Genomic DNA, 26688 nt, shown 5'->3' with positions numbered 1-26688 from the left:
CGAGAAAACAGTCAGACTGTATGAAATATGAATGACTATCGTAAACAGTACATTTACGGATAGTAAAAGTACTGTAATTTGTGTGCGTGCGTGCGTGCGTGCGTGCGTGCGTGCGTGCGTGCCGGATAACCTGAGAATGTGTGTAGACAAGGTGTGAACACCTGAGCCTCAGTGGAGGTATAGGAGAAAGACAGACAGGTCCTCAGCTTCCTGTCTTCTTCCTGTGGACCCGCTCCTGTCAGGTCCGATGACGCCAGTGTGGCGTGAGGCCTTGGCGAGCACGGGCGGGCACAGGCACTCCAGCTTCGTCTGTCACCCTGGTTGACTTCAGCCAGATGAAATGCCACCTCTGAGTGCCTCCCCTGCTCCCCACACACCCGCCCGCCTGCCTCCGTGCATGCCTGTCTCCATGACTGCCTGGCTGTCTACATGGCCAACTCATAACACACTAGGGACTTGCAGGTTAATATTTTATTTAAGGCCAGCTTACACGCACCTAGCTGTAGCCCACACACACTTGTACCTCCACCTGCGGGTATGCTGCCTGCCAGCATCCTCCTTAGCCACAGATGCAAGATGCAAGCAGAAAAGCTGTTTTGTTGATCAGTGTACCGTGTGTCCGTTTGACGTTGTGGCATTTACTGTACATTTGTCTAGCTGCACTCATGGCTGGGAGAAGGTATTATAATACTTTTTGTCAAGGATAGGGTTCCTTTGAGGCACTGAGCACCACAGATGGTTCCACAACAGTCTGGCTTAGTGTTTATTTTATTATTTTTTCATTTTAAAGGAGGCAAAAGATCTATTAAAGCTCAAACTCGACGGTCTAAAGGCTCACATCTCTAGCCAGTATAGAAGCAAGCGCTCCCCACTCAGATGCTAATAACACAAATAAACGCAACCTTGGGGAGCGCTTGGGAAATTTCTTGTGAACCAAGTAACATACTGAATGCAAACTTTTAATGGAATACATTAAAGTGCTATTGCTTCTGGCCATCCGTCCATGCATCCACTCCCCCCACGCGTACGTACGTGCGTGCACACGCAAACACATGCACGCACGCACACACAGAGGCAGAAATGGAATTGACTGATCCTTGTCAGTTAGTCATTTTTCAGGATCATTTTTCAGCATCAGCTGCATTCCTGCTGGATAAATGAATGCATTTGTTTTCATAATGACATGGCAGAGAAGAAAATGGCGTTTTCATGCGGCAACAAGAAATGATTGCGTCTGTGGTTTTTAGAATCTTGATACAAAAAGGAATTTCATATTCTGAGAAACAATCATTCCTTTGCATTCACCACTGGCCCAATAATTGCTGTAGCCAATAGCGAGGCGTCCACATTTGGGGCGAGATAGACAGAAGAGGTCATTTTTCATGCGTATTTGGGAGACAGTTGTTTACCAGTGTGGCTGTTGGTCTATATGCCCTACTTTGGGTGTCTGTGATGATACCTCCTGCCTCAGGCAGGAGCACCACATACATACTGATAGTACATTGTATTTTTACACACAACACTTTTTTCCCCATTTCTTTCTTTCTTTCTTTCTTTCTTTCTTTCTCTTTTTGTAACGATACACATCCCCAACTTTAACATTCCTCTCGTCACCATCCATGTGTTGGTTTTACATATGGGGATCTGATGTAAATCATGGTGACAGCGTAGCAAGCCAAGCAGATGTTGGCTATGAAAAATACATGGACTGTTATGTCAGCTGTGGAGGAGTCAGCCAGCACACCTCTCTGAGTCCCTAACAGAAGGGTCAGACAGTCAGAGCCAGCACACCTCTCTGAGTCCCTAGCCTGGGACGCATACCATTTTTCGGGTTTCGGATCCGGTCGGGAGTGGATGATAACTGACGTCATGAGTCACTGATTTGTGTAGTCATCAGGCCGAAACCACCAAGCCAGAATCAGAATTATTACCCAAAACAATTCCCTGCGATCAAGGGCATCATCATTTTAGGGCCTACCCAGTAAAAGTCTTGATGCGGCATATAAATAGGACAAGTTTCTTCCAGTACTAAATAGTTTGTTTGTTATTATCCATCTTTTATTCCAACTTATAGCGACTGGCAACAGGGGGGACCAAAACAAAGCAACACCGAAAATTACGGAACCACCTTACCGAATTTGTTTGTTTGTTTGTTTAACCGTAACATTTCAGCACTTTCAGGCAGATACCTTTTATCATTTATCTTCCTTTGTTTTTGAGGGGTGCTAGCCCCTTCTATGCACAGATTTCTGTGTCTGTGTGTCCGTAGCACGGAATGTGATGATTTGATTGGCTGATCACGGAATGTGATGATGTATGATATAAGAGTGCCCCTCACTTCACACAAATGTGTTTTTGAGCCCCTCCTATAACCAGCTATTAGGGTAAACTTCGTCCTACAGGCTCAACCGTCCGGGCACCTATAGGCTGCTGAGCCAACCTGGCGGCGTGCCGCGGGTTCGACTCCCGATCCCAACGACCTTTGCCGCGTGTCTTCCCCCCATCTCTCTACACATTTCCTGTCAGTCTACTTTCAACATATCAATAAAGGCAGAAAAAGCCAAAAAAATCTTTAAAAAAAAGAAAACTTCCTAAACATTAAACATTAAACAACCATTGACAATGAATGGAGAATTTTACATCATAATATCTGCATGAGCAAATCGGCTTCAAAATCGATTTATATTTTTGATTTATAAATTTGCGCGACTGAAGACGAAACGGAAGTGGGGAGGAGGCTTCACTTACGCTTTAGCCCTTGCTCATAATCAGAGCTTCCGTTCTCCAGACTGTATGACGGAAGCATTTGAAAATTGCGAGAGTCTCTGACACCGCAAGACTAATTCCCGGCTGGCCGGTCCATTTGTTGCATGTCATTCCCCTACTCTCTCTATGCCTATCAAATGATGTCTCAAAAAATAAGTTTGTCTGTAAGCATCAATGAAAAGTATTAACAAGAGCTTATGATTAAATTATAACTATATTGGCACTATATTTTCTATAGTTTTCTATCTATTTCTGAAAAAGTAATAGTTAGGACATGCAGTACAAGGTTCCCACCTGACTGCAGCGATATGAATGTCCCATCTCAGGTTAGCTTGGCTCAGCTCACTTCACAAATACAAGCACATAGCGAGCTTACCTCAAATAGCTTTTATTTTTGATCCATTTTGCATGCCCCTCCCGCCTTATATATAGCCTAGCTTACACACACACACACACACACACACACACACACACACACACACACACACACACACACACACACACACACACACACACACACACACACACACACACACACACCCACACACAAACTGCCTGCCGGGGAGCAGATCAAATATTCACCACATAAACCTGAGTTTACCTACAGTTCTGTTGCTACTGAAATATGCATTGAGATTGTACGTGCTCAGGAGCAGAGCTGAGGCTCTCTGTGTTTAAGAATGCCGAGCTGTTTCTCACATGATTACAAGAGTGATGGGAAGCGGAACTGAATGTGCCGTTAGCCTTCTGTCTCCTGTCGTGCCATATATAGGGCCCATTTTCACCTTTCAAAACCCCTACAGCATGCATGCATGATGCAATGTTCTTCTGTGTGATTTGAAACCATTATATACATTATGCGCTTTAAATCCTCAGTGCAGTGGGTGTGATTTTTATGTACCAGATATAGGCTGCTTAAAATGTGAGACCGGAAATGGCTGAAGGCTGAAGATGGCATCAACTGTGTGTGTGTGTGTGTGTGTGTGTGTGTGTGTGTGTGTGTGTGTGTGTGTGTGTGTGTGTGTGTGTGTGTGTGTGTGTGTGTGTGTGTGTGTGTGTGTGTGTGTGCGTGTGCGTGCACGCGTGCGTTAAGTCCAGATAGCTGCTGCTGAAGTCCAGATACCCGCAGGCATATGCACATTAATGTCTACGTATAGAATGTCTCTCTCTTTACCTATCTTCCGTCTTCCCTCTGTATGTCACGATCCATGCCCTTTCTGTATTCATATTTTGTTTTCTAGTGTTCCTTGTTCATAGTTTTCGTTAGTGTTTACTTTTCTGTTTGTTTTACTGTGCTTTTGTAGTATTGTGTGTGTGACTTGTCACTGTTTCCACCTGTTGTCCTCTTAGTTTTCCCAGTCTATCCAAGCCCCCAGAAGGGCTGGCCAACGTGGAAGCGCTCGGCCATACTGGTCAGAGCTGGGACTGCAGGCGGGCCCGTGGATTTAGCAGCTGGGGTTTAACATTGAGCACTTCCGCATTTAGGACACCAAAATCCAAATCGAAAAAATGCGGAAGTAGACCGTTCTTCCAAATGTAAAATCACCCCCCCCCCCCCTCTCTCTCTCATTAGCAGGCAACAGTGCAGCACTATCTCTCTCTCTCTGTTTCTGGCACAACAGCGCCACTTTTGCCCCTACTGGTACTCATAGTCACACACATAGTCACATAGGTTAACACGGACACACATAGTCACATAGGTTAACACGGACACACATAGTCACATAGGTTAACACAGACATTGCTGTTCCTTGGAGTGGTTGCACCACTCAAAGTGTGGCAGAGAGAGACTGAGACTGAGAATGCAGGCAAAGGATGAATGAAGGTTTGATGATGAAGAGGTTTGTTGGGCTTCTACACGACCTAGCACCGAAGTGATCAGGCAGTAGTAGTAGTTTAGTAGTAGCTTGAGCAAATGTAAAGCATCTTATGAGTTAATATTTAATATTATATACGATGCGGTGACTATGGCACCGCATTGTAAAGAAAATGCTGTGGTCACTACCGTAATAATACAGTCACTACCGAAACACTGGTTGTTTTGTCAAAAATAAAAAATTGTGAGTTATCAACCAATATTTTCAGATCATGATTGGTTAGGTGTATGTGTAATGTCAACTATCATTGATGCTGAAATCAATATAATCAACTTTATGCATTTTACAAAGAATATAGAGTTTAGATTTTGATTAATCTTAATAATTCAACATAAAAAATGTGTTAAAATATCAATTTTAATGTATTTAAGTGTGGAACCACCTACATTCTTTTTTTATTGGTCTGTACAGGGCGGATTTAAAAAAAAAAAATAAGTATCTTTATTCGAAGGTAAAAGTCTATGTTTCGGTAGTGACACATTTTGGGAGAGGAAAGATTCAAATATATTATTAAAATACAATATTATAATTGACTTACTCTTTTAGTAAATATGTGTCCATTAGATCTAGTGCAACATGAATATGATCAAAGTTTTTCCAAAATACATTTCACACAATTTCCAACTATGAATTTGAACCAATTCGGTAGAATGGCTCATATACACCCCTGTTTTGTCAGTTATTTTGTCAGATCGTCATTGTAAGTCATGAGTGTTCAGTTAGTGTAATTCCTAGTTTTGAATCTCTTGTTCTAATTGTTCCTAGTATTCTCCTGCTTCCTCGTGTTTGGTCCTGTTCCTTTGTGAGTTTTGTCAATAAACTCTTGTTTATTTATTCTAATTTTCATCTGAGCTCCTCTGCCTCCGCCTCTCTGTCTGCATTTGGGCCCTAAACCTCCTGCCTCGCACTGTGACACTGCGGAGGACCCTGCCTACTGAGTGAAATCCTGTAATCCATTTTCACGCTTTCTAACTTTCTCGTCATATTCTTCCAAGGATCACATTGCCAATTACGAGATTCTCGCCATGATGTGTTTCAGTGGTTTTACACTAGACGACCCTCTTCACTAACCTAATGTATATGATTCACTGTTTGAGTCAATGAAACCAGGAACCAAGGAAGCTTAGAGAAGGAAAGGTCATGGTCACGTGACTGGGCTGCGCCATGACACTTTCATGGACACTTTCATGGGAGGCAAATCTCGCACCGTAAGTTCAATGAATACATGGCAGCTGGCTGCCATCTCATGAACAAATATTAATTCTGTAATCGCTTCTGGAAAATAACAGAAGACATATAAGACATTATTGTCTGCTCTGTTGCTTTTTGGAGAAATATCTAAAGAGCACAAAGTACCTTTCTGGACGTATCGTGAGACTTTCCACCGTTTCCTGTCCGGCAGCCATTTCTCGCGATACCGCCAAGACAGGAACGATACCTGCTGCTGTTTAGATCCTCAAACAAAATGATATAGTGTACACTCTGTGCACATCGAAAAGCAAGTGATTAGAAAACAACCTGTGATATGTCTTCTTTTATATTCCTGAAACTATTATATGACAAAGGTCTAAATTTTTCAGAAATAATGTTTGTTATGAGCTGGTCCAGCCAGCTCCATTCACTATCATGTATTCATTGAACTTCCGGTAGAGGATTTTCTAGAACGCCTATCTCCTTTCCTGTATCGTTCCACTTCTGCCGCGACCACCATTGCATTTTCAATGGAGCATAACAAAGGAACGCATGAACCGGTTTCCTTCTCTTTTTTTTGGACTGTCAGATACAGAGATCTCATAGCGGCCAGAACGTCTAGTACTGTAGGTTAAATTTAGCTTTGTAGAGCTTGCTTGTCCTACACTTTGTCAGCCTCAGATACGAAATCTGAATGTCACTTTTAGTGCTCCATACCTGGGTTAGAGGTTCGACACCCTGTGCTGTCAGGACTAGGGGGTGTAGGTGCCACCAGACATCAGGACTGATGAAACGGCTGTCCTAGATTCACAGAGGGTCCTCTGTCTGTCAGCTTGCCTCCATTTCTATCGCTTTAGTCAGCCCACTCATTGCAGGCTCCAGTCAACTGGCCCCAAGGCCCAGGTGGCCACCATAAGGGGGTGGTATGTGTGTGACATGTATGTCTGCGTACAGTATGTATGTAAGTATGTGTGTCTTTGTATCGTGCGGGAATGTGTGTGTGTGTGTGTGTGTGGCGTGCTTGCGTGCGTGCGTGCGTGCGTGCGTGCGTGCGTGCGTGCGTGCGTGCGTGCGTCTCAGTGTGCATATGCACATTATGCAGTATGTGTTGTGTATGTGTTGTGGTGGAAGCAGGGCCTTGGGAACTGAGAGGGGAGCGTCCTGACTTTTACAGTGGCTGCTACCTTGGCAACCCCAGAGGAAAGATGTGTTGAATGAGTGAGTGGGAGAGGGAGCTACAGTACAGTAGATATGTGCGGGGGATGTGCCACTGTTTATGGATTTAGTTATTCAAACTGGCTCAATACACGTTACAAGATATGTGCTGTGGCTCGAATTCCACTATGTTGCTAGTCCCTTATCTTCTTGCAAACTCCCCATGTAAGCATCAGCTGAAACCCCTGTGTAAGCTAACTGAAGCTGGACTGTCAGGGAGCATGTACCGGCCCTCAAAATATAGTGTCACCGTAAGTCGCTGAAGGAGCAATAGGAGGCAAAACCTCAGGACAGGGATGAGAATAGGAAGCGAGCGTGATGCATGTCTTTTGACAAATTGCAATGTTTGCTTTCTTCACTCATAACAAAAAATGGCTTGAAAAGTGGCTATATTTAAAAAGGCTGACGGCAAACGGATAGGGGAGTTGGTCGTTAGTGTCATCTGCTGTGACGATCCCTGTACAGTCAAGAGTCCACTCCTCTTCTCTCCTCACCTAACCCAGCTAAGCAATATAAAAACTTTCAGGCTAATCGGTCCAGTGACAGATAGACAGATACACAGACAAAACAGGCACGGCATAAAAATCTTGGCACAATCTAAACAAAAAGTTTAGAAAAAAAGTATGTTCTCCCATAACAAACAATTCAATTCAAGTCAATTTAAATCTTTGACTGCAGACCTACCCACAGATGAGTGCAACTGTTTTTAACTTGTGTTGTATCACACGTTCAGGGGAAGGTTTTGTTTAGTTTTATCATTGATGTGGATATAATGATTTGAAAATGAAATTGTACTTGGATTGTGATGTATCTCGACAACATTGAAAATGAGGGCAACCTCAATGTCTTTTTGAGAATAAATATAGGTATGAATGAATGAATGAATGAATGAATGATCCCGAGAGTGCCTGGTGGCTCAGCCAGCACATGCTCCTTGTGAGGCAGGAGGATCCGAATCTGGATCCTGTCATGTCTTGCATGTCTCCCATTACCCTACTTTCTCTACTCGCATTGCCCCCAAAAATACATATATTAAAAAAACCTGCCCTATGGATTCCTTTTTCAATATACCATCATTTCATTTTCCGTTTTGACCTGCAGATGTTCATCAAAAGTTCCAGATTGCTTTAGCAGCCAGGTCCCAATCAATGTAGTTAAAGTTACATTCACAACTCTCCACCTATATGTTCTCGTTTTCTTCTTTTTTTAGGCCTATACCGGTAATAGCACAGCGAGCACATACAGCACATAGTGAAATCCTCTGTGTTCATTTGTCCATTTGTAAGTCTGAGAGTTTGAAAAGTACATTTGTACCCTCCCAGAGTTAAAGTCCAATCAGGATGTGAGTGTGTGCAGTAGTCAGATGGATGTTTCATTGGGTACAGTAGCTACCGTGCAGATGAAAGGTTCAGCAGTCTATGCAAGCCTTGCTTGATGGTAGGAGGAATTGATTTCAGAGATGCTTTCATGTAGGCAGTATGGGGCTTGTCACATTATACCACAGGAAGAAGGAGATAATGAAAGACCATATGCCATTGGAATAGTATTGTAGTAGGTGTATTCTGACGCATGAGAATGTGTACCTTGCTGAATGCTCTACTGTAGAGCACATGAATATAAATGTGTGTTCTTCTCACAGTTTAGTGTCTTTGCGCATATACAATTTCCATGCACATAATGAGTGTGCCTACTGAGTGTGTGTGTGTGTGTGTGTGTGTGTGTGTGTGTGTGTGTGTGTGTGTGTGTGTGTGTGTGTGTGTGTGTGTGTGTGTGTGTGTGTGTGTGTGTGTGTGTGTGTGTGTGTGTGTGTGTGTGTGTGCGCGTGCGTGCGTGCGTGCGTGCGTGCGTGCGTGCGCGCGCGTGCGCGTGTGTGTGTGTGTGTGGGGGGGAGGAGACGCAAGGTCCCTTTAGCCAGGGAGTCAGAGCCCCTGCACTTCCTTGGGTTCAAAAGGAAAACCAGTGGGAAACTGGACACTCGCTCCCCAGGCTTTGGAGTTTCATCGGATTGGCCGGATTTGAACGACCTCTACGTCCAAGCCGGTGTTTCCCTGGAGTGGTTGCGGTCTGACTCTGAGGGCTCCATTTTCGTTTGATCTTTCTAAATACACTGTTTGGGGATTTAGCAGTGGGGAAGGGGTGTTCCCCCACCAAAGTTGGTATTTTGGTTACCTGTCTAAATCCCTAAAACACCTCCGTTACCCGTTATATTATGCATAGGTGTGGTTTGGGCCTTACAATAATCAAACCAATCACTGGTCCACGTGCCATTGCCTTTAAGAGATCCCACATCCGTTGCCCGTTATGCCCAGTTCTATATTGCTTCATAGCCTTACGGTCTATAGCCCATGGAAGAGTGGTGTGTTGCTGCCTTGAAGTCTCACTTCACAATGCCTGGCACAAATAACTTCATTGACTATACAATTATATGAACACAATGGACACAAGGAAGTGGCAGGCACTCACTTCTGCTGATTATAGGAAAATTACAAAGAGATGCAAATAAGGAGAGATGACAGCCTGCACTACGCGGACATCTCCATGCAGGCGTGCGGTGCGCGCCGCTCTTTAACAAACTAATTTGACATACGGTTTATGGGTGCTTTTAAACTGCACTATGCGCCTTCCCAAATGTGTGCGACCAGAATAGCAATTTAGGGGAAAGCGTGCCAGCACGCCCATGACCACACCTCTAGGTGACGCTGGACCAAAATACCATTAAGGGACAGAGAAAGCTCCTATATTCGTAATGTTCGGGCAGCGGGTGAATTGCGGGCCGCGTCGCGTGTAAAGGCGGCGACAAAAATGGAGCCCTGAGACTGTGGAGGTCTCTGAGGACATAATAACTGACCCTCTCACCTCTGTTAGAGCAATAGTGACCTACAGCGGACACACTCACCTGTTGACACCTAAGGGTGCCTGGCGGACCCTGTTGGATATGTTCCAACATCGGCAAAAACAACACTGGACTGGAATCAAACTCCAGGGGAAACTGGCTTGCCATCCCCATGCTGACTATTCTGTTTCCCATTAATTTCTAAGGAACACATGCTCTCAATGAGGACATTATCACCTTTACAGTAAAAGCCAGGTTACAGATCCTTCCCACCAAACTCAACCTTTCCCACTGGTTCCCCTCCACCCATGAACCTCATTGCTTGCATCACACCACATGGCTTGTTACAGAAACTATGTCACACATTCTGAATGGCTGTTATGCCTATAAAGGGCTTTACATAGCACACCACGACAGAATAGTTGATCTCATAACAAAGGACATATCTAAACATTTTACACTGTTTGTGAGAATGTACAAACATTCCTGTGTCAAACCTTCCATGTTTCAACTCTGTACTGAAAATCCTGAAATGTTTGCACATCTCTCTGCTAACACACCAGATGGTGTGTTCAATGAAGAGAACAGATCATTCTTGAAGTGGCCTGCACCTTTGATTCTAGCTTAGAGGAAGCCTTTATGACCAAAGTCATTAAATACCAGTCAATCCACCAGACCATCATAGAGCTAGGCTATAGGTGCAATCTACTTGTGTTTATCTTTGGCAGCCTAGGACATAGTTTGGTTGTAAGAGGCTTCCAACAACTTGGGATGCCAAAAAAAAGCAGCTAAACAGCTTGCAAAATTCTGTGCAATCTCTTCGGTAGCCGCCAAATATTTACTTGTTACTTGTACCCCTGAAGGCTGTGTGGGTATTTGTCCGCGATTTGCTGATTGCATTCTGTACAGCACCTTGTAAATATTTGTGTCCTTGTATTTTATCTCTTATGTGGACATAAATAAATGATTAAAATGTGTGTGTGTGTGTGTGTGTGTGTGTGTGTGTGTGTGTGTGTGTGTGTGTGTGTGTGTGTGTGTGTGTGTGTGTGTGTGTGTGTGTGTGTGTGTGTGTGTGTGTGTGTGTGTGTGTGTGCGCGCGTGTGTGCGTGCGTTGTGTGTGCGTGTTTGTTGTGTGTGTGATTAGTGAGCCACTATTACACATGGGAGGCTAGCAGGCAGGACCCCCGCTGGAAACACACTCATTTTCCCATCTCACACATCGGGCAAACTGCTCCTCCTCACCAATAATGGCTTAGTCATATTGTGCCTCAGCAACACACCAAAGAGCCACTCAGAAGTTAATAGCAGTGGTTTTGCAGCTGAGAAGAATCATTTCTAGTATTTATCTAGTTGAAGTGAAAGCACAAAAGGTCTGTCAACAAACTGGAGATGGACTTAAATGATCCACCCACCTCCTAGCCCTCCCTTTTTCATAAATGAATGCCCTACTCTAGAGTGTTGCACAAAAGTAGTGAAAATAACTAGAGCAAAATACGAGCGCACAAAGCCTCGTAATGTGAGGCCTTGTATGCTCGTAGATTGACAATTTCCACTACTTTAAATAGTTTTTAAAATAATAATTATAATGGAACGGTTACAAGGTTTCCACCCGACAGTGACGATATTCATTATTAGGCCCCCTGAGATACAGATGGAACCAAATCGTTGTACACTCTCAGAGTTACAGACCTGTATACAAGTGTCCATTTGGTTCTTCTACCAGTTATTTAGCTGGGGAACCCCTGAACCCCCCTTAAAGGACCCCTGGGGGTCCCCAGTCCCCATGTGCAGAACCACTGGTTTAGTGCTTGTTGTCACTGAAACTGGACACGATCTAATGACGAGCGTAGCACACTCACATATGCAATATCAATAACACAAATTATTAGCTGTATGATTCTCGTGAAACTATTTCATTTTGTTTTCATCACAAAACCCAACTGCAGATATTTATATAGAAACTTTTGTAGTTATAAAGGAATTCATTTTAATTGCATTGTCTGCGATTGTGTTCCTCCACTGCCTAAAGAATGTATGAGACCGGTGCTGTTAGCAACTGACAAGTCAAGGCAAATTAATATCTAACCTCGTTAAAATGCCATTATAAGCAGTAATGCATCATTTGAGATTGTGGTTATAATTGACAATCAAAATATATAAGTTAATGCATCCATTAGGCTAATTGATCAGTATAGGGCTAATTTTTCTGTTCGCTACAACACGATTAGAAGCCATTTATCATGCACTTGAATGTGTTCTCTGCATTGTCTAAGATACTACAAGTTTTCAAGATATTTGTAATTATTCTTTAATGACTAACTCTTGCAAATGGCTCTCTCTGAATAGAATGGATTAGTAGCTTGATAAAGACGCAACTTGTTTTTCTACATCTGAGAAAGTCATTGCAGACTGACCCTGCATGCTGTCTCATACACTCACATACTCTTAACGAGTGTTCATTTATTTAGCTATTTGCAACTCTCAGAGTTGAATGTTGACACAGAGGTGTTGTTGTTAGAGGCTGAACCTGCTGACCCAACTACCACCTCCATACGGTTTCTGTGTGTGTGTGTGTGTGTGTGGTGTGTGTGTGTGTGTGTGTGTGTGTGTGTGTGTGTGGTGTGTGTGTGTGTGTGTGTGTGTGTGTGTGTGTGTGTGTGTGTGTGTGTGTGTGTGTGTGTGTGTGTGTGCGTGCGTGCGTGCGTGCGTGCGTGCGTGCGTGCGTGCGTGCGTGCGTGCGTGCGTGCGTGCGTGCATGCGTGCGTGCGTGCGTGCGTGCGTGCGTGATATGTTTGAAAGTAAAGGCCTGATTTATACACACCCACACAAAATAGCAGATCTACAAGCTCCCAAGGCGTTGCGCTACGTTGTTGTGAGCTTGTAGATGGGCTATTTTAGGTGTGCAGCACTGGTGAGAACCTAGTAAGTATATGGCGGGGCTTTAAGCAGGCTAAAAGCTGTAAACAATGGAATTGTTGTCTATGTGTTAATATCAGCTCTCTGGTGTTATGACATTCACTGGTTAGTTGTCTATGTGTTAATATCAGCTCTCTGGTGTTATGACATTCACTGGTTAGTTGTCTATATGTGTTAATATCAGCTCTCTGGTGTTATGACATTCACTGGTTAGTTGTCTATATGTGTTAATATCAGCTCTCTGGTGTTATGACATTCACTGGTTAGTTGTCTATATGTGTTAATATCAGCTCTCTGGTGTTATGACATTCACTGGTTAGTTGTCTATATGTGTTAATATCAGCTCTCTGGTGTTATGACATTCACTGGTTAGCCGGCAGCCAGCCAAAGCTACACTCCAATCTCCACTGTTTTGTTCTCTTGATCCCCGCTGTGAGTACACACTCCACTTCACTTCACTTCACTGTGTGTGTGTGTGTGTGTGTGTGTGTGTGTGTGTGTGTGTGTGTGTGTGTGTGTGTGTGTGTGTGTGTGTGTGTGTGTGCATGTGTGCATGTGTGCGTGTGTGTGTGTGTGTGTGTGTGCGTGTGCATGTGTGTGTGTGTGTGTGTTTGTTTGTTTGTTTGTGCGCATGTGCACATGCAAAAGGGTGTTGCGTTGGCGTTGCGTCTCCCAGCCAGCCATCCAGGATTCAGGCAGTCTGCCGGTAGCTCCCCTGCTGTGAGCTGCTCCGTAGCAGGCTGGAAGTGGTGGGCGGAATCCCCTCCCGGAGCTTCCCCCGGCGCTGCAGGCATTTGTCTCCCACTGTCTCTGCACTCACCTGGGGACCGCTGCCAGCCAAACCCTCCTCCCACCACCACCACGCAGGCCTGCAAGGCCCTGAGGCTTGGCCAAGATGGGAGTTAGGAGGACAACACTGGGGGTGGGCACATGTGGCAATGCCAACCTGACTCCCCCCACACGCACGCACACACACGCACGCACGCGTGCGTGCGCGCACACACCCACGCACGCGCGCATACACAGACTTACAGAAACACATCATTAACATACCGCAGCTGTTGCATACTGGATCCATCATGGCTTCATTGCCAGGAATTGCACGTGTCGAGAGAAAATCCATTACGAACTGAAATGAAATGAAATGCAATGCACATGCTCATTCTCTCTCTCTCTCTCTCTCTCTCTCTCTCTCTCTCTCTCTCTCTCTCTCTAACTCTCTCTGTCTCACACACACAAGCGCATGCACACACACGCACGCACACACACAACCATGCTGACACTACAACCCAACTCTATAGAGTCCATGCAGAATGTCCATGGCAGCCCAACTAGGCTGAGTGCTGAGTTGGTGTCATTAAGTGCTAACCAGCCCATCCACATTCCCATGCACGAGTGCTCTTCGCCAGGACACTTTAAGCTCACCTTCTGCTAGCTACGCTTGTCGAACCTCACATTTCTTGTTGAGGCTGAGGGAGACGGGTGAAGAAGGTGATAGGAAAGTGGATGAAGAGACCGAGGGAGGGGGAGAGAGAGAGAGAGGGAGAGAGAGAGGAGAGAGAGGGAGGGCGGGAGATATGGAGGGGGGAGACAGAGAGAGAGAGAGAGAGGGAGAGAGAGAGAGAGAGATAGAGAGAGGGAACAAGGGAACAAACTACTCCAAAGTGTAGCATATACTCTTTCCCAGATGTTCAGCTTGCATTCTAATATTAATCATAACAAATTATGTAGTTTTACAATATATGTGGTAGAGGAGGCTGAACAAATACGCACATCTACGTACAGGTATAGGCTGGGTGCTGGATCAAATAGAGTCACAAATCAAGAAATGAAAAACATCTGCACACCATTTTCTGCTCCTAAATATTTATTTTACTGAAGTGGTAAGGTTTCGTTTCGGGCCGTCCTTAGACCTGAAGAAAATGGTGTGTGGATTTTTTTCATTTCTTGAGTTTTACAATATATGACACATTCTGGTGGCACTAACTCTTAACCACTTACAACCTGGTGTCTCCTTTTTAGGCAAATGTTTTCAAAAGACTGTCCCAAGATTTTCAAAAATAGCAACACAATACAATGTGTTGTGAACTTGTAGGCTATTTCCGTTTTTTTGCAAGAAAACAAATATATAAATGACGGTTTAAGAAGTGGTATACACATGGAATGATTCTACTGTATGACCTGTGTCTCTCTCCTATGTCCTGGATAATAAAGCACACACCAACCCAATAAAGCCATGCTAAATCATCTGGGGTCTATTTGTATAGTCAAACGCTGTGATGGTGTCAGCTAAGAGTCAAAGAGAGGAGGTGGAGGAGGAGAGAAGTGCAGGGCTGGTTAAAAATAGCAGGAGTCTCTCCAGGATGGCAGGTTTTTAATTAACAATAGAGAGCGTCTGATAATCCACAGTTAATCCAGAGAAAAAGAGGGAGGAGAGGGGAGAAGAGAAGAAGAGAAAAATCATCGTCTGTTTGATGTTAGGACTACAACTCCCTCCTGGCCTCGATCGTCTACCCGTCCTCTGTCGAGCAGAGCAGAGCAGAGCAGCGCTCTTCTGTTCTGTTCTGTGCTGTGCTGTGATATCCGTAGCCCACATGTATTTATTTGCCAAAGCAGCCATGCTCCATATTTTGTGATTCACTTTGTGTCTGACTAACCACTGTCGGCTCCCATTAGCGTGGTGTATAGCCTGGGATCCTCTGCTCTGAGTGTGTGTATTGCTGGGAAAGAGGGACTTCTTTGTCACTGTAAAGCTTTCCCTACTGAAGGCCCTGATGGCAACCACTTGAGAGCCTGGATGTGTTGCGGAAACACCACGGGATATCAGGCCTGTCTCACACTCTGTGTATCCACACAGTAGAGTCACTCTGGGTGTATCCACACAGTAGAGTCACTCTGGGTGTATCCACACAGTATAGAGTCACTCTGGGTGTATCCACACAGTAGAGTCACTCTGGGTGTATCCACACAGTATAGAGTCACTCTGGGTGTATCCACACAGTAGAGTCACTCTGGGTGTATCCACACAGTAGAGTCACTCTGGGTGTATCCACACAGTAGAGTCACTCTGGGTGTATCCACACAGTAGAGTCACTCTGGGTGTATCCACACAGTATAGAGTCACTCTGGGTGTATCCACACAGTAGAGACACTCTGGGTGTATCCACACAGTATAGAGTCACTATGGGTGTATCCACACAGTAGAGTCACTCTGGGTGTATCCACACAGTATAGAGTCACTCTGGGTGTATCCACACAGTAGAGTCACTCTGGGTGTATCCACACAGTAGAGTCACTCTGGGTGTATCCACACAGTATAGAGTCACTCTGGGTGTATCCACACAGTAGAGTCACTCTGGGTGTATCCACACAGTATAGAGTCACTCTGGGTGTATCCACACAATAGAGTCACTCTGGGTGTATCCACACAGTAGAGTCACTCTGGGTGTATCCACACAGTATAGTCACTCTGGGTGTATCCACACAGTAGAGTCACTCTGGGTGTATCCACACAGTATAGAGTCACTCTGGGTGTATCCACACAGTAGAGTCACTCTGGGTGTATCCATACAGTAGAGTCACTCTGGGTGTATCCACACAGTAGAGTCACTCTGGGTGTATCCACACAGTAGAGTCACTGGGTGTATCCACACAGTAGAGTCACTCTGGGTGTATCCACACAGTATAGAGTCACTCTGGGTGTATCCACACAGTAGAGTCACTCTGGGTGTATCCACACAGTAGAGTCACTCTGGGTGTATCCATACAGTATAGAGTCACTCTGGGTGTATCCACACAGTATAGAGTCACTCTGGGTGTATCCACACAGTAGAGTCACACTCTGGGTGTATCCATACAGTAGAGTCACACTCTGGGTGTATCCACACAGTAGAGTCACACTCTGGGTGTATCCACACAGTAGAGTCACACTCTGGGTGTATCCACACAGTAGAGTCACTCTGGGTGTATCCACACAGTATAGAGTCACTCTGGGTGTATCCACACAGTAGAGTCACTCTGGGTGTATCCACACAGTAGAGTCACTGGGTGTATCCACACAGTAGAGTCACTCTGGGTGTATCCACACAGTATAGAGTCACTCTGGGTGTATCCACACAGTAGAGTCACTCTGGGTGTATCCACACAGTAGAGTCACTCTGGGTGTATCCACACAGTAGAGTCACTCTGGGTGTATCCACACAGTAGAGTCACTCTGGGTGTATCCACACAGTATAGAGTCACTCTGGGTGTATCCACACAGTAGAGTCACAAAGATGACAGTTGCCGCTTAGAGCAAGAGTCTCTTCCGGGTTTTTAAACAGCTGGTGGATGTAAATTAAGCTCCACCCACGCGGCAACTTGCAGCATTGGCCAGAAAACCGGAAACACTTTGCCGACGCTGCAAGTTGTACCAGCTGTCTAAAAAACAGGAAGATACTCCTGCCGCTCACGGCATCTGGCATCTTCGTGACTCTACTGTGTGCACTGTGGATGCAGTCTCAAAGGGATATCTGCTATCACTTTGCACAAAAATAGGTGTGTTGTTGTTGTTTTTTGATCGACTATTACAGTATTTCTGCTTTTGTAGTTGGTGTAGGGTTGCCATGTTTTATTCACAGGAAGAACAGTGCTTTCTATCCAGTCTTCTTTCTCTCCAAGAAAACACTTTGTAAAATGCTTTCTCTGTCTCTCTCTCTCTTTTATATTTTAGGACAGAGTCTGGGCTATGGCTTTGTGAATTACATTGACCCAAAGGATGCAGAGAAAGCCATCAACACGTTAAATGGACTCAGACTTCAGACCAAAACAATCAAGGTAACTGGACTGTATAAAAAATGTCACTTCACTCCTTTTGCAGTACATCAGTCATTAGTTCCCAAACACTTTCATGTCTAATTGATATGTATTCGGCCGATAACCCCCGTTTTAAAAGACTGTGTTCTGGGGACCCAGTACATTAAAAGAGAATTGCAGATATAAAAGGGGGGGGGGGGGCTCACAACGTGTCATATTGCAACACAAAGAGCTTGTAGAGCTTGTAGATCTGCTATTTCCGAATAGTATGGTATGGTATAAAACCCATGGATATTGCCCACATAGTATCCCTATTCTAACAGTTAAGTACAGCTGTTCAGAGCTTCTTACACTGCATCATCATAAAGGACATCAGAAACACCCTCTCCTCTCCTCTCCTCTCCTCTCCTCTCCTCTCCTCTCCTCTCCTCTCCTCTCCTCTCCTCTCCTCTCCTCTCCTCTCCTGTTGTTGGTTTTAATCCAGGCGTTAATCTGCTGTCTGTAGTAATCCCTGTTTTCTCGTTGCTGTCATTTGATCTAATCTTTTCTAATCGAATCTAATGGGATGGGATTAGCCTGTTGTTGTGAATAGGGGAAGCCTGTGGAGGCACCCTCCAATCCCCAAAACAGCATATTGAAAACGACATGGCATGTCAACACTGTCTGGCCTAGCCTGGATTTAAGCCAGCAACCTGGCTTTGATCTACTGTAACTTCTGAGAGAGATAGAACAGTAACTGTGTGTGTGTGTGTGTGTGTGTGTGTGTGTGTGTGTGTGTGTGTGTGTGTGTGTGTGTGTGTGTGTGTGTGTGTGTGTGTGTGTGTGTGTGTGTGTGTGTGTGTGTGTGACTGTGTGTGTGTGTGTGTGTGTTCGCCGCCCACCCATCTGACCACTTGAGTGGAGGCATGTAAACACCTGGCTCATTTGACTAGTTTTGCAGTACATCACAGCAGCCACAACTTCCATAACATGTACTGTATGTGTAAGGAATGACTGCTGCATAACCTTACACAATAAAAAAAAAAGATACAAGTTTGCACTCTCCTCTTAAATCTTTTAAGTCAGCCATGAGAATAAAAGGCTTACTTAGGACTAGGATACACTACTCTGAAGGTCATTACCTATAGTGGAGAATTTAACAGGCTCTTCATCAAAGTGCAGAAGTGTCGGTTCCCCTGCAGCTTTTGAAACGCACACTCTCAGTGAGGGGCTTTACCTCAAATCATCCCTGGCACTCTGTTAAGATCCGGAGTGCTAATCTAACTCTGAGAGTGTACAAATGTAACCCAATGGACCCTAAGGGTCCATTAAGGGCCCATTGGGTTACATTTGTACACCCTCAGAGTTACAAAATGATTTGTCTGTACATAAAGACAGCCCTTTGCGATGATGGAAGCCCATGTCAGCACTACAAACAAGAAAAACCCCTAAAGCATTTTGAATGAAAAGGAAATTTGAATGTTAACTTTAATATCACACGCACCTCTCGCCTCCGCAGAAGAATGAGTGAGAGGAAGCACTTTGACACCAGAGTTTCACACATTCTCAGAGGCTTTGTGTTCCGTCTTGCCGCAGTTTCCCTTCTCGCCCCGGTATCACCCTTCAGCACGCGTTAAGAGCTTCTCAGCGATGGCTGTGATGATGCCTTCCGCCCACCAAGGTGTTAGGAGATCACGTACACACGTGTGCGTGATTCGCAGGAGCGTGCATACAGTTGCATGTTAGGTTTCACATTTGCTTTCACAGACAGACATGCACACACACACACACACACACACACACACACACACACACACACACACACACACACACACACACACACACACACACACACACACACACACACACACACACAAGCGCTCACATCGTGAGGAGGTGTTGATGGAGTAGACATCTGAGTTGGCGAGGAAGAGAAAAAGACAAACACTAGAAGAAGAGGAAACCAAAGGAAAAAGGGCAATAGCGAGAAAAGGAAGATGAAGACAGAGCGAATGAGAGGATGAGAGCCAAACAAAGAAACTGAGAGGGGTAGAGGAAGACAAAAGGGTAAAAACATAGCAGGCTGTATAAGGTTGGCCTTATAGTACACCGTGATATAAACAATGCAGCTGATATTATACAATAAATAATGGGTGTGTTAGATTTAGGCGTGACTATGTGCATTGACAATTCTATTGACTACTGTCTATGCTTTCACACCCATGGCTCTGGTCACACGAAAACAGCCATTATTCATTTTATTAGCTGCACCTGGGTTCCTTGCTAGCCTGTCATGTTTTTGCAAAAAAACAAAACAAGCTCCAGAATTTCCCTGCATGGGCCTGTACATGCTGGGTTTTTACTGTGCCCCAGTGATCCCGTTCTTCTGTCACCCAGGGTTCAGTGGTAGTTCCAAGACACTGCTTAGCGATGTGTCTGTATATTGGTCTGCATGTTTGCCTGAGTGAAAGTGTAGTGGATGGCTTATGTCCCCACATGTCAGAGGTAATGAAAGCCCCTGCAAGGGGGAAGCTGTTCCACACAGCAGCAGCAGCAGCAGCAGCGGTGGTAATGGGATTCATGCAACATACTTAAGATGTAAACATCACTTGGGACATTGGGGGCTCGACAACTGACAGTACAAAGTTAAGTGTTAAGGCAGCCAGCTAGTGTTAAGGAACAGTAATACCAGCGCTATTTCTAGCTGTTTGTTCTGCCTGAGACTAAGAGCTGATACAACACAGAGGAAAGAGTGGAAGGACGCTTTGCATCTTTGTATCTTTTGCATCTGCCAGTGTGTGGTTTATTTGGTATGTGAATATATTATTATTTATAATAATAATAATAATAATAATAATAATATAATAACTGATTGAAACTGTGGCGAAAGGATGATTGACATCATGAACTTTATGTTGTCTCTTCTGCCCTATATGCACTGAAGGGTGCGTGCATATGTGCATGTGTGTATGCTCCCAATAGTAAGAGGTGGAAGATTGAGATATGGTTAGACTTTCAGGACAACTATTACTCCTTAATGAAAACAGAAATGAACAGATCCACTGTGTGAGGTCGGCGAAGCTAAATGGTGCATGTTAAAAAGGCTTAAAGGCTTTTTGCGACCAGCTGCTAATGACTTAATTAAAATGTCTGAAAAGGGTTAAGGCTTTTTGGGTCTAAGTCAGTAACACAGTACTGTGGCTATGCGCTACACGTTGTGTTTTGTTACATAAATTCGCTGATCTCCATAATAGCACAGACTTTAATTCAGATGAAATTCCGCCTAAATGATGTCTAGATCAAACCTCAGTGCTTAATTTAGCTCAGAAACTGTATTTAACGAACAGGAAGTAAAATAATGAGCATCAAACACCTGTAGATTTTACCCCGGGGAAGTGTGCCGTACTTCCTGTGAAATGAATGCCAACTTCTATCCTGTCCACAGTGAAGCTCACCAGCTACTGTAAATCTCTTCTCATTATTTCACAAAGCCCCTTGTGTAACGCAGCCCGTGGCCTATAAGCAGTTTGCATTTAACTCTGAGAGTATACAAATGTAACGATGTAACCATTTGGTTGCATTTGGAGTCTCTCATACTTGTGTGCACACGTACACACACACACACACACACACACACACACACACACACACACACAACAGACCAACAGCACATGCACCAAGGCCCGCCCTACTCGATCATGATTGGAGGAAGGCCCCTCTCATCCTGATTAGATGAAGGCTTTGCCACCCAAAGCCCAAACCGAAACTAGGGTTTTTTGACCCCAGGGGTTAACTGGGGACAGGGAGGAACTCCTTATATGGTCAGCACACTTTATAGTAGGTAGGATTATCCAAAAAATAAGAAAAAATAAGTGATATTTGAATTAAGTGAAATCACTGAATATACCTTTAAACCGTGGCAGGCCCACCTCAAAGCACACCATGATGTACACAGCTGCTGCTAATAAAATTAATAATGAGTGTATTAGAGTTATGTGTGCCCTGAGCCATGGGTATGCCAATGTGCAAGCATAGACAATAGTCAACGCTTGCACATTCTAAGGCCGGGGCTCCACTGTAGCCGTCATGCACCAGCTCCCTTTTTAATCAATGCGCGCCGGTGCTTCACTGCTGACATTGCGTTGCATTGTTCTGGACGGCGTCCAACCTCAAAATCACACCGCGGTCATGTATACAATATATAAATATGATTAAATGTAATTTCATTTTATACTTAAATGTATTTACGGCTTGGTTGAATGCTTGATTCTGATTGGAATGTGATTTACAACTAATCGTTGCTGTCAAGAATGTTTTTGAAAACATTTGAAGCGAGAAATAGACAATTTTACACTTACAAATTATGTAGTTTACAAAATCTGCCTATTGTTTCATGCACTTTAGTTTGACTGCTAAACACAACTTTCCCGAGTTTATTGATTTAGTTTTTCCCTGCCGAACCCGAGTAGCCCAGGTTATGTTTTATTTGTTTTATTGGGTAATTTTGATAACTTATGAGACATAACATAAGAGGTTTTCTGTAGCTACTTTGTGACACATCACACGTTTGTATCACGTGACCGGAAAAAAACAAGTCTCACTAGCTTCTGTGGACCGCTGGGAAATGTCCCCCCAATGGAATGCTATGAAGAATGGCGGCGTGCAACAAGCGGCTGTTTTTTTCTTGCTTGTTGTCACTCGGCCATCATGGAATATTTTCCGACATTAGGACATGCGATTGCGCTATTTTAAGGCACACGTTCGTGCAATGGAGCGACCTACACTATCGGGTGATTCTTCAAAGGTTAGTGAAAAACAACGGCAGTGAAGCGGGTTTTACGATTGATTAATTCGGCAATTAAAAACACCCCGTCACTGTCATTGCTCTTCCATCAACAGCCTTTCTTTCTAGTGCGGATGTTAACAACCTTAACATCCCTATTCCACTGAGTGAGAACATTCACCAAAAATGGTGGATGAGATTGGTCTGTATTACTAAGATTAGAGGGTTTAAGTGGTTAAACCAATAGGGATAATCCTCTGACCGCTACAACCCCCCTCTCTCTCTCTCTAGGTGTCGTACGCACGGCCCAGCTCAGCCTCCATTCGGGACGCCAACCTGTACGTGAGCGGCCTGCCCAAGACCATGACCCAGAAGGAACTGGAGCAGCTGTTCTCCCAGTACGGACGCATCATCACCTCCCGTATCCTTGTGGACCAGGTCACAGGTATCCATGGGGCGGGGCCTCCTTCATCCTTAACAAACACACATAAATAAGTAAATCCTGACTGTTCATTTCATTACAAAATGGAACTAATTGGACCAATTGGTTCCATTTCTACTGTATACTCTCCGAGTTAAATGAACAGTAAGAATTCTACGGTGTACATACTGTACACATCAACCAGTAATCAAACACATATGGTACATGCATGGGAGTGTTCACGCACAAATAGGCACATCTCTGGGACATGAATGTACATTAATTGGTTTGTTTCTGTAAAACGGGTCAATTACACATGCATAAACACAAGTGAGTGTTTACGCTACGTTTACGTAGGTTTGTGTAATTAACCGTGTATGTGTGTGTGTGTGTGTGCGTGCGTGTGTGTGTTTACTAGTCCTATAGCGTACACGCGTCTCTGTCCGCGTGTATGTAAATGTACGCAATGTATGCTCGCGTGAATGTTTGATCTATACATGCAGACTCTGCCTGGTGCATGTGTTTGATTACACATCCCGTGACACACAAAGGACAGAAATGAATCACGTCAGCCCATTGTGTTTCAGTGGATCCCGCCAGCATGTCTCTTAGATCCATTTCAGGGGTTGCACGAGTGCCTGCCGGCTGCGACCTGCACCAGTGTTATGTGCAATGCGTTGTGATGAAGCAGAAAGGGAGCAGCGCGGCTGTAAGCCACACTCATTTGCCTAAGCAGAATAAATCACTGCTGGCAGTGAAGTGGAGACCTGTGTGTACACACAGAGCAGGAGAGGAGAGGAGAGGAGAGGAGAGGAGAGGAGAGGAGAGGAGAGGAGAGGAGAGGAGAGGAGAGGAGAGGAGAGGAGAGGAGAGGAGAGGAGAGGAGAGGAGAGGAGAGGAGACCTGTGTGTACACACAGAGCAGGAGAGGAGAGGAGAGGAGAGGAGAGGAGAGGAGAGGAGAGGAGAGGAGAGGAGAGGAGAGGAGAGGAGAGGAGAGGAGAGGAGACCTGTGTGTACACACAGAGCATGAGAGGAGAGGAGAGGAGAGGAGAGGAGAGGAGAGGAGAGGAGAGGAGAGGAGAGGAGAGGAGAGGAGAGGAGACCTGTGTGTACACACAGAGCATGAGAGGAGAGGAGAGGAGAGGAGAGGAGAGGAGAGGAGAGGAGAGGAGAGGAGAGGAGAGGAGAGGAGAGGAGAGGAGAGGAGAGGAGAGGAGACCTGTGTGTACACACATAGCATGAGAGGAGAGGAGAGGAGAGGAGAGGAGAGGAGAGGAGAGGAGAGGAGAGGAGACGAGAGGAGAGGAGAGGAGAGGAGAGGAGAGGAGAGGAGACCTGTGTGTACACACATAGCATGAGAGGAGAGGAGAGGGTGAACAGGGAGGGGGGAGGAGCAAGCCAGAGCAGGCGGATGGATGAACGAAGACGAAAGAGGAGGATGAAGGGGGAGGAATGGAGGACGCAAAATAAAATAAGGGAAGGGGGTGAAGCGCAGGGGACTGGGAAGTACTCATAAGAAGGGGGGAGGAGAGAGAGTGAAGACCAGCCTATACCCCTCTGCATCACAAATAGAGATGAAGAGACAAGAGCTCATCTCCTGTCTATGTATCTCCTTTAACTAACAGACCTATCATACCACGTAATAGCCTCCATCCACTAGGGGGGACTCCCCCATGCAGCAACACAACACAAAACAAGCAGCAAAATTCTCAGGTAAATGAGGAGCTTAATTTTACTCTGGGAGTGTAAAGATGGACCCAGATGAACCCATATAAGGGCATGAATAAAACAGCATTTGACTCAGGCCAGAGGCCACAGTTTGTCACGCGGGAAGGCAGGCTTCTGACGCATTCCGCACAGCTTGGGTTTTTATAGGAGACTCAATAATTCATGGTGTTTCCATCGCTGTCCTCTGCACGCAGTTGGGTTTTTCATAGCCGCAAGTGGTCACGAGTTCCGTGTCCAAATAAAGCACATGGCGCTCCTACCAGCAGGTCCGTTGGCAACCTCCATGTCGCGGTTCATTTGTTCTGTAGGGAAAAGAGACTGCATGGTTCACAACCTTTCCTTAAATGGCGACTATAGGAACGAGGGAGAGGCCAAGGGCCTATAGGGACAGAAAGGAGGGAACACGTGGGGAGCAACAGCAGCAAAAGCAGGGAAACACAATGAGGTGAGGGAGGAGAGGGAGAAATCTGGGAAATTGTGGGGGGCTTTGCATCTGGTGGAAATGTGACCACCGTACTAGTTGGAAGAGAAATTGAAGGACAGAGCAGGTGCTGTCTATGAAGCGTTTTAGTATTTTCAAACTCACTTATTTACCTGCAATGCCATCGAATGGTTTCTCATCGCATGGTTTCTATGTTGCAAATACACAAAAGGATTGTGCAGCGTTTGCAGCCCTAAAACTGCACAAATGACATAAAAGGAAACTCTTTTGCAAATGAACCTCATTACAAAGAAATACCAGTTTGCAAACACCAGCATACAAACCTCATTCCCACACGCAGTTATATTGAAAGTTATTAATATCTTCAGAGAGTTGGTAACTGAAGCACATTTATAAGGGCTGACTCATGCCCAGAATCCACTGATCATGGCACCACTGATTGCCATGCCAGGCATGCTGGCCACTGGATATTGTGTCCCTCTAATACAGGGGTGTAACGTGCACAATTAGCTTCCCAACATGCATACCTATTACCTACCAAATTCACCAGTAAGTGGCACCATGTAATTCAGCAGAACTGTACCGGTCCAATCCAAGCACTGTTTGTAACAATATAGTTCATCAATAGTCCAATTTCAAGACTTAGCTTAATTGAAAGAAATTTGTGAGCCAACCGGCAGACTTAAGTGTGGCAGGGCTGTAAAATATATTTTTTGGACAAAAGAGGGTCAAATTGGCAATGGAGTCCATTGTGCATTTTCAGGCTTTTGCTATAGGTAACATAAAAGATGCGTTAGCACATGAATAAATAGTGCATGCGGCACAAAGCCACCTTTATAATGTGCCACATGGATCATTGCAATCACACGCAAAATGAGGGCAAGTTGCACACAGCTGCAAAACCTTACGGGCGTGTTTGTACTGTGATATCATTAGTGTTTCAAGTCATGGTAAATCCATGGTGAAATCAGCACCATTTGCCCCCATTTGCCAAACAGGACCAATTGTATAGTTCCTTTTGAGTCAATGTTTACACTTACTGTAGATTAAATGAACAGAACACTGATAAGAGGCATGCTTACTATGACCCTGTCATTTCCATATGTGTCAAACAAATACAATATACAGAAGAATATTGTATGTATGCATATTAAAAGAAAGATGTATATACAGTATGTATTCTCTGTATATGGATATACCCTTGACTACAGTAAGGCACCTGTGATTGCTCTCACAGGAACACACTCTATTTTGCTTCTCTTTTTATAGCATATACAGTACACACTCCTTGCTGCCTCCACACACACACACGAATGCACCCACGCATGCACCCACACGCACGCGCACGCACGCACGCACGCACGCACGCACGCACGCACGCACGCACGCACGCACGCACGCACGCACGCACGCAAACACACACACACACACACACACACACACACACACACACACACACACACACACACACACACACACACACACACACACACACACACACACACAGCAGAGAGAGAGAGAGAGAGAGCAAGAGTGGCCCTGCGAGGCATCCCTGAAGGCTTTATGATCAGCAGGAGAAATGTTAATGACTAATTAGATGTTGGAATTGCTGTTGATTAAGAAGCACAGAGGATTTTAGTAGGAACCTGTGAGCCATGTGTTGGCACCAAAAACTCATCTTTCCTCCTTGTCCTCTCACTCCTGTCTATGGAAGTATAGTGAGAAACAGCCAGTGTTATTC

The 26688-nt window shown here is 44.9% G+C and overlaps 1 protein-coding gene across 8 annotated transcripts in view; it reads left to right on the top strand.

Moving 5' to 3' along the window:
- elavl4 (ELAV like neuron-specific RNA binding protein 4) overlaps window positions 1-26688 on the top strand; it is a gene marked incomplete at its 5' end in the record, with an annotated part of 95343 nt that overhangs the window by 48381 nt on the left and 20274 nt on the right. For all 8 annotated transcript variants that reach the window (XM_079505222.1, XM_079505221.1, XM_079505220.1 and 5 more), the window contains 2 exons: window positions 17510-17613; window positions 22646-22799. In XM_079505222.1, the coding sequence (XP_079361348.1) occupies window positions 17510-17613; window positions 22646-22799 (258 nt within the window). The remainder of the gene's footprint in view (window positions 1-17509; window positions 17614-22645; window positions 22800-26688) is intronic.

Source organism: Electrona antarctica (genome assembly GCF_951216825.1).
Source record: "Electrona antarctica genome assembly, chromosome: 7".
In the NCBI taxonomy this organism is placed as follows: Eukaryota; Metazoa; Chordata; class Actinopteri; order Myctophiformes; family Myctophidae; genus Electrona; species Electrona antarctica.
This window is presented reverse-complemented; position numbering and strand designations above follow the sequence as displayed.